At 33.7% G+C, this 10151-nt stretch overlaps 1 protein-coding gene across 1 annotated transcript; it reads left to right on the top strand.

The window, feature by feature from the left end:
• Window positions 1-8230: 8230 nt before the first annotated feature.
• On the top strand, window positions 8231-9700 carry LOC126796949 (putative F-box/LRR-repeat protein At3g58880). The gene has a single exon (XM_050523660.1). The coding sequence runs from the start codon at window positions 8231-8233 to the stop codon at window positions 9698-9700; it is 1470 nt and encodes a 489-aa protein (XP_050379617.1).
• Window positions 9701-10151: the final 451 nt, after the last annotated feature.

Raw genomic sequence — 10151 nt, 5'->3', positions numbered from 1 at the left:
TCTTATGTGTCGCCTCTCCTATTTCGAATGCTTTTTTTTTTTTTAATAAAATTTAAATCTGGAAATATTAATCTGCAAATGATTTTGGGGAAAACGTCTCACACGTTTTAACGGTTAAATATCTTGTAGGGCCTGGTAGGTGGATCGGGTTGGAATAAAACGATTTGCTTTTTGTGGGGCCCGGGGAGGGGCAGACGTGCTCTCCTTATGACAGTTGGAAACACCTCGACGAGGTCTGTGGGACGAAGCCAAAGAGGGCGAGACAAAGTTTTGGGCATCACTCGTTACCAATGTTTAAAAATGTGCATCTTGAGGGGAGGCTTTAAGGTAAGGTAAGTCAATTTCACCTCATGGCTCTATCTATAAAGTTTTTTTTACCTGAAATGCGACGTCTTTGGCTAGTCTTGACATGTTTTCACGCAAATTTAACCATATATTATGTATTGAGATGAATTTAATACTGTTGTGGACGTGTATCCAACAGCTCTAGTGATAAATAGAGAATAACTTAAAATAAGATAATTGTAATTTACGCGATTATTAGTTTTAAAATGTATGATTTTAATGTATTTTAATTATTTATTTGAATTTAAAACCATTTTAATCCACATTTAATTACTTGTTTTATTATAATTTCAATATTTATAAAGCATGAAATGTTTCGCCTCAACACCTTAAGGTTTCCGAGGCTTGAGGCTTCGACAAAACGCCTCGCCTCACACCTTCGCCCTTTTAAACATTGATTGCTACTCCCTGGAGAAACTACGATGTATAACTTGATTACAATATGTTTTTTTTTTTGAGTTTATTGAGTATCCATTAATTGAGATTTTAATTGATTTATGTAACAACTCTCACTATAGGTTTAAAAACTAACTTCTTATCCCTATATATGCTTCTAGCGCGTGCCAAGATGGTTTATTATTTACAAAGTAAAACTAATTTGTACAAAGTGAAAGACAGAGCGAAAATAAGTAAGGATTGTTCAAGACCTAGGTGAAGCCTAAGAGCATCTCCGACACTATTGTTAATTTGAAATATTCAAAAATTTGTCAATGTTTTAGGTAAACGGGAGCTTTAGTAGAATTGTTAAAGAATTACTAAATTTAATATTTGTTAAATCAAATTTCTGAATTTGTCAATTGCTCATCAATCACTAAAGAAATAGCTAAATATTCGCTCCCCATGTGTCAAACTACAATTCGATAAAACATAACATTTAGTAACTATTGATGAAATTGTTGTAGGGAAAATGGAATGATCTACTCATCTCATTGATAATCCCCTTTATATAGGGGTCATGATTACAATAGAAATAAATGGTAATTACAATGGCAATTAAGGCTACATTATGGTGATTGATATGTTACATCCGTTGACCATAAACGTCATTAATTTATTCCTTTATTTGCATTAACGAAGGCACACTAATAGTGTTTTTCCTTCAACACTTCCCCTTGTGCCGAGTTTAAAGATATAATTGTGCATAAGATGTTGCCTCATTAAAAACCTTGTCAAGTAACAAAACTCAATGAGAGAAAATAAAACCTTTATCGAAAGAGAAAATAGCACAACACACCTATTACATTTAAGATTAGCATATATGTGCTAGACTCCTCCTGATGTCTGCACCTCCCCCTAATCTTTACATTAATCATGGGATATTTGATAACTTTTGCATATTTAATGATGCATCTTATTTGGTACGTATTTCTTTACGCCAAATATGTAACGACGTGAATAAAATTCATTCTCATCATGTCGTTTTCTCTTTTCTTTATAGGGACTATAAACCTAAACCTTTAGGTATTGTTGTTGCGTGGGCGCTAAGTTATACAACGAATGAGAGGTCAAGTCAAGTATATTGTGTTAAGTGAAATAATACGTCTTTGCACTTGTATAGGGAATCTTATTTCCCAATACTTATTCATCATCTTTCAATTAAACGAAAACAGATATATCTTTAAAAATTTCGACTGATCATGGGAGTTATAAAAGCCTCAATTTTAACCTTTAGAGTGCTTAAAAACCGATTGATGGTTAATCATCAATATTACAGTCCTCAAGATCCATTTTGAGAATGTGTCTTCCCAACGATCTTTTTCATTCTCGACTTAGGATTTGTAATGACGACATCATTTTAGTTCATCAAAAGACTCTGCAATCCATATTGAATACACAATGACATAACACATATGATCCCTATTTATAATCAAGTATTTTACTTCATGAACGTTTCAATTTCTTTTGTAACGCTACGTGATCTATAACCATTTCTTGGGTGGATAAAGTCTGTTCTATGACTTTCATGTATATCTATTAATTTTGATCCCCATAGAGATACCCTATTTTACCATAAACTGCATTTGTCAGTTTTTCGGAAACTACCAAACTGATAAGGTAGTGGAGTGCAATGACATCCATTATGAGAATATCTCTTTATGGTCCATTACAAAAGAATATTTCCTCATAGTCGATTCCAGTGCGTTTGTGAGAGACCTTGCACCATAAGGTGAGTCTATACTCTTAATTTTCATACGCATCCTAACAAAGATATATGATAGGGTTTACACTTGCGGTGTCGGCTTCACCTGCCCAAATACCTATCTCTTTGTTAGTGAACTTTAGTTCATGTTGGATCGTTTCTTTCCATTGGGATAAAATTACTACGTTGCTATTTCTCAACGAAGTATGGTTCAATATGAAGACTCAATATCCTACATCCTCATGTGGTTTGTATTTGGTAGAGATCTCTATATATTCAAGGATTTGTTCTAACATCTTAGGCGTCCCCCAGTGATAACCAAAATCCAGGAATTCTCATGAAACGGATTTGAGATTATGGATCAATAGATCCAATTGTGCCAAACTCGCTTTCTTCCTTTAATCGAGTATATATCGAACATAAGGTGGTATCCCCATCTTCCTTGGAGAGCCATGACCTATGACACAATTTATGCCACTTTATGGTGTCAACATGCCACCATCTATGGTGGCAACGCAGTGCCCAATTCCTTTTGGGTGGCGTCATGTCCTCTTCTTAGGACATTGAACCTTGCAAGCCTATTTGCAGCTATCTCATCACTTTGTACAATAGTGGGGATCAAGATGAGACACAGTGGGGACAAACCACGACAATTCATGTCGTCCACTTGAACATTATTTGTTCTTATCTCCCCCTAACGATGAGAAGACTGTCTCATCAAAATGATATTCCACATATCTAGCGGAAAAAGAGATCGCTTGTCAAAGTTGCAATATAGCGGACTATCTGGATGCTCGTCTCCAGTAAGAACATTTATTCACATTAGTTGGCTTCATCATTATGCGATGTGGCGTCGCAATTTGGCACGTAGGTTAATCTAGTTGAGTTCAAGGATTGTAGATCCGTGTCAATCCTGGCGAGCTCAAGTATTTCGATCATTCGATGTTATTGATTGTAATTCCTTTAACAATGATAGCCAAGAAATAGTGAGTCATAAGTTATTTATGCAAAAATTACATTACCCTAAACGAAAAGATTGGTACGTATTACCATTTACCAATATCAAGACTAGTAATTTAGTCATTTTCCGTGTGACCAAGTGGGTTTGTAACTAGCATAAGTAACATTAGTTTTAGTAATGAATGGTGTGATGACACGTGACCAGCGTGTCGACACATCAACCAACACCATAAATTATTTAAAGTGTCCGCAAGTTGGTTGAATTAATCCACATAATTTTCATTGGATTCAATCCTTGAACACAATGACAATACATGTCCTTTGCATAAGATAATCTCAATCCAAATTTCTTTAAGAGATCGATAAGCTTTGAATGATTAGTTTTACATATGTAATCACAATGGATACAAGAAGTATAATATGGTGTTAGTGCATATACTTGTGCATCAAACATTCACGGTTCCATCTTAGGGGAGCGACAAAATATGAGAATGAAATCACATCTTTAATTCCTCCATAAAATTATATTGTAAGGATTTTCACAGTTCTTTGTTTATGTTGTTCTTACTTCTATTTTTCCAAAATATTAGTGTCCTGGTGTAACTCCTATAATATATAGACACACACATCACGACCTGGGTATCCCAGTAAATCGTGTCAAAGCCTAAATATATTAAAATCCCGAAAGTCAATTTCTTTTGACGTTGTTAGATTCATTAAGCAATTTCTCATATACTTTCTAAATGGACTTATACACTTCTCTAATACTCGGTTACATCCGCAATCATTAGAGATAATGCAAAGGAAGTCAACTGTAATCTCACTTATTCATTTCACATGAAAAAGTCATTGATACAAAAATATTTAAAAATGTATAACGGTTCGATTGTATCTTGTTGGTTCTTGTTACATAAAATGCCAATGGGCATAGTTGGGACATAAAAATGGAATATAAACTCAATTTCTTTAGAGTAATTTGATAGAATCATTAAAACGATATCTTCATCTCATAATGCATGTATATTTTGAATCCCGAAGGATTATATATTAGCGATCATTATTAATATTATTATTTATATCCACGCATATAGTACGATTATTCTTCAGTACTACTACTGTGGGGATCGCATGATGCATTTCTTTGCATTCAGTTATTCATGTCATACTAATATTTTGTTAAGTTGCTTTACTTTATGCGGTACTTCGCAAAGTCAAATATTAAAAATCGAACCCTAAAATCAAACCGCGTATATCTCGATTAATATTCGAATATTCTCAATTCATTGAGAAAAATTCATAACCTTGGTTATATGTCAACGATTGCATCAAGGTCTTGTTCAATCCAAAGGTACTTCAATACTGAAATTTTAGGCATATATAATAACCATTACAATTATATCTTGAAAAATTAGTGACAGACTGTAATCGAAGTCAGAAACATTTTGAATTGACATAGATTTGTGTCGTTCTTAAAATTGAGGAGCTTTCTCCTCGTAGTTTGATATTGAATATACTTTTTTCAAATTGTCGTACTCTCATTATTCTATACTCTTTTTGTAAGAGGGAATTACATTGCTCATATCATATCCCCTATGTATTTTTTAAACGGTACATTGTTATCAATTGTCATGGATCGGTTTGTATGAACCTACATGTTCATAATATTTGCCCTTTGTTTTAGGATTATTTCTTCATTATTATCCATACTTCATTCTGAGAATTTTTTTCTCATTTTTTTTAAAGACATTTCTTTGTCTTGAGAGACATTTCTTTGTCATTCAAGATTTTAAATATGCTTCCAAGTTACGTGTAGGAAAACATGTTTGCATAATTCGATCATAGTTGAGCCTTAGTTGACTTGTAGGGAATGTCGGTACTCAAATTCTTTAGAGTTCTATATATATGTTGTGTTGGTTTAACAAACTGTAAATAGAGTACGAGACTTATTAGTTTCACAGTCTAAAATTCTAAATAGACTTACACGAAAATTAAACATACCAAAATACATTATGGCCACTTTGGATCTTTATGAAGTTGATTTATCACAGTAAAGATATACAATTTAATTAATTTCCAAAAAATACAAATCGGATTGCAAGACCAAGAATTGAAATGGTCGTATTTTTCGATGCTTCATGAAAATATTTTCACAAGAATATGTTTGTCCACTCTTTGTTTTTAAATTATAAAATTATCATGTAATTTCGTTATCATGACAATACTCATATCATATGCTAAATAACATAATTATAAAAATTATATAAACATAGCATATGCAACAAATAGAGCATATCATTTAATATGGTTAAGTAATTTACAAAACTTAGGCAATTATCGTATTCATGATACATACCAATGACCATGTATAAATATATAATGCTTAAAAATTTAAATCATAGCATCACGATTTAATAACATGCTAAGTAATTAAATTTTGATAAAAAACATAACATATAACATGAATAATATTTAGAGAGTACTTTTATCATATAACATATATAATTTCATTTATATGAATGAAATGCAATAAAACCGACAATATTAATTTAGATCTTAATTGTTAGTTTGCCAAATAAACTGCATATTTAAGAGATTTTTGATCTCGTGATTCCATGTTGCTCGTCACATGGTTATAAATAAATCACCTTTTCTTTCATGGGTCGGGTCGGGTCGACGGATCCGATTTAGGAGTCGTCGGGTCGAGTTCTGCAACCGCATATAGGAGTCAAGCGTCGTCGGATTTGTAAATTTGCCAAATAACTACCTGTAACTGTGGTTGCTTTTCACATTCGATTGAATCATCGCATTTTTTGCATTAATCGTCGTAGTGTAAGTGATACGTTACATACAAAACAATTAGAATTATATGATTATGTCACATTTAATCATATAACGAATACTAATTTACTAATTCACCACATAGTAGTAAAGAGTCTAATAGTAAATTAAATGATTAGGTCACATTTAATCATAATTTCCATTTAAAATTAAGTGAATAAAAAATATGATTCACTGAGTGTAATAATTTAAATTACTTTGTCAATTATACCAGAAAGAGGTAAACATATTTCTTTATGCTCTTGAGTCGGATTCGGGGTCACGAGCGGAGCAGGTCGGGTCAAGTTCATCAATTTGCAAAAACTATGATGTAGCGGCGTTCAGTCGATGGAGGGGAGCGGCGATGGAAGGGTGTCGACGGTGAGAACAAAGAAGGAGGTGGGTGCCCAGATAAGAAATATGGGTTCTTTTCTGCCTTCTTCATCTTCTTCTACAAAAATTCTTTTCGGCAAAAACTATGGTTTCTAGGTTTTCATGTTATTTTCTTTGGCTAAAACTCAAATCCAAAGGAAACGTGCTGATAACGTGTTGTAGGGAAAATAGAATGATCTACTCATCTCATTGATAATCCCCTTTATATATGGGTCAAGATTACAATAGAAATAAATGGTAATTACAATGGCAATTAAGGATACATAATGGTGATTGATCCGTTACATCCGTTGACCATAAACGTCATTAATTTATTCCTTTATTTGCATTAACGAATGCACACTAATGGTGTTTTTCTTTCAACAGAAATGATATTGTTAAATTGATTATTAAAATCTCAAAATTCAGTTAAATGTAGCAATTTGATATTGTATATGCTCATATTAGAGATGCTCAAACTGCTCCAATATGATATTTTTATGAGAAGTCCTAAAATTTATTATTTTAGCGAGTTTATTAATAATCGAATATTAATCTAACGATCGAGTTTCTACTGTAATTAAAATAAGACCCTTTACAATACTTAATATTTTTCTTCCCACCTAGGTATTATCTAATTTAGAAATTATCAATAAAATTTGTTACCATCACAAAGATCTTGACAAGATCTTTCATATGCAGTCAATATCAAATATATTTTATATACAATTATGTACATGGTTGATTATTAAATTAAACATTTATATGCCAAAAGTAAATAATATATATGGATCCCAGAAATAATAAAAAATCTTGAACAACAAAAGAGACCCTTGTATTGTTACAGAAACAACACATGTAACGATTTCATATTAACGAAAGTTCTTTCCGAAAGAGGCTATTATATTGTTACAAACAACCATTTTAAAACTAGACATACCTATTCAGTCTAGGGGCATGAAAATTTCATTGGGGAATGTTGTTTAGATCAAACTCCTCCAACAGGTATATGGAAGTCCATATAATTATTGGTATATTGAAGACAGCCGTAATCACTGATTCTAATCCAAAAGTTGGGATGTTGGGTCGGATTAAAATAGATGGCCTCTGATTTAAGAACTGACCTTTAATCGACGAGATGATTGTAGAAGAGCGATACATACCAACATAAAAAAGAGAATAAATGACGGAGTAAAAGAAGAAAACGAAAATTGAAAACTTTATCTTGAGCAATTTGTATAAGCTTGGACACATGTCACGATAACAAAGATGGGTAAGGAAGGTTGGGAGAATTATTTGCTCCAGCATCTAGATCCATGTAGTAATAGGTGTCCTACTACAAGTAGAAATAAAATTCCTAATTAATTGTAATAACTTGAAATCGTCTATAAATAGAAACTCATATCAATCAACAACAGATGTGTACATTATTGTTATCTGTTTTTTCTCCTTAAACCCAGTACATTATTGTTAGTTGTCCTTCTAGCTGCAACTTCAACGAATTTTACTGGGTTTACATTGCATTGTGGCTTAAATACTGTTGATCGAAATTCATTGTTTCGTTGAAGTATAATTCGGCACTAGTTAGTCAGTTCAATGGAAGACAGGAGGAAGCGCATGTTATTGGCCAGTGAAAGTTGTCAAGGTCATGCTACTACTGAGGTTTTGATCGGTACGCTGAGTAATCTTCCGGACCAAGTTATTCACCACATTCTTTCGTTTCTTCAAATTAAAGACCTTACTAGTTTCGGCTGCGTGTCCAAAAGATGCCGAGAATTTTATCTGTCAACTCCATCATTGAATTTTGAGGGATTTTCCAGCAAGCACTTAGAGAGTTATAGTCGGAGGTTGAGACTGTGGAGTTATTTGGATAGGTACCTTTTTAATCGCGAGTTTAATAGAATACAGCGCTTTCGTATTCACTGGGAACGTTACGATGAAGAGCGTTGTCGTAATCACTGGGGATATTACGATGAAGAGCATGAAAAAAGCTTAATTGAAGATGAGAGATTTCGACTGGAGAAATGGATCTGCAATGCCATAAGGTGCAATGTTGAAGACCTTGATATCAACTTCGGCATTTGTTATGATGAGGAGGCAGTACGCTTACCTTCTTCTAGATATTTGAAGTCTCTATCGGTGTACGGTAGGATTCATAAACTGAAATGCTTGAAGTTGAATAATGTTGGTGTGGTAGATGAGGGGCTTTTCAAATGGATCTCGTCTTCATGCAAATGCATCAAGGAACTATTTCTTAGATTTGTTCGTGGTAGGAAGCCAATGGATGTCACTATTGAAAGCTCATCTTTGGAATCATTGTACATTGAGGATGTTACTACTTTGCGTCATCTTCACATTGCCGGTGATAAGATTAGAAAAGTAATCATCGAATGTTTATTTTGGACAGACAAAGATCAATATTTTAGTCTTTGTGCTCCGAATCTCAGTAGTTTTAACTGGATCGGGAGTTTGGTGAATCGACCTGACATTGGAAGATTGGAACTTTTAGAAGAAGCTAGTATTTGTCTTTCTCCTAGTAATGCTGCGTTTGTCTATGTATCTGAGATTCTTTCCTGCTTGTCAAGTGTTAAGGTTCTTACACTAAACAAAGCGACTACGATGGCCCTAATCAAAGGAGGCTCCATGCCATTGCTAAAGAATGTTACTTCTCTGCGTATTCATATTGAAGGCTTTCTTAATACTCTAGTCCCTACAATGGCCTCCCTTTTGGGAGGAATGTCTAAGTTGAATGTGTTAATAGTAAAGTCTGACCTAGTCCTCCGTGACCCTAAAGATGAGTGTTGTTGGTTTGATATGGGATACTGGAAGCTGCAAAATATTGCTTTTATTAATCAGCTCAAGGAGATTACCATAGAGCTTTGTTGTGGTTCCAATGGAATTGAGTTTGCTACATATATCCTTGAACATGCACAAAATTTGAATAAAATGACAATTGTGCATTCACCACAGCAGTCTATTGCTATGAGTAAGTTAAAGAAAAGCAAGATGACTTCCAACATCACACTTGATTTTCAGGAAGATCAACGAAGAGGACCTCAGAAGTGAACATGTATGTAGGAGGGTTGTCCGGTGATCATAATGTAAACGTGGTCGATCAAACTGCGTTGTCTTATCCGAGTCTGGAGAGGTCAACTGTTGTGTTTCGTTCCAAGTCTCATGCTAGCATGTTATGGCTGTTTTGTTTAATTAAGAACAAATGTTTACTATGTCTACAACTATAGTATTTATGTTCAGTTTCAATCAAAGTATGCTGTTAATATCGGAAAAATTTCTATGTTACTTTCAGGTATTGAATTAAGAATACCGAGGGTGTTGAATTTAATTTGACCAGCTTCTTTCAGTATCAGTCATCAGATTTGGATATCCGCATTAAGCTCGATTACTCATCCAAAACCGTGTTCGTTTAAGAACTCCAGAATTTTACATTAAGATGAGACTTCTTGGTTGGGAAAACCAGAGATCTATACTTGACAGCCTAAATTGATTTTGCAGAAGC

Source organism: Argentina anserina, chromosome 6 (assembly GCF_933775445.1).
Source record: "Argentina anserina chromosome 6, drPotAnse1.1, whole genome shotgun sequence".
NCBI lineage: Eukaryota > Viridiplantae > Streptophyta > Magnoliopsida > Rosales > Rosaceae > Argentina > Argentina anserina.
The sequence above is the reverse complement of the archived record's forward strand: the minus strand, read 5'-3'. Positions and strand labels throughout refer to the sequence as shown.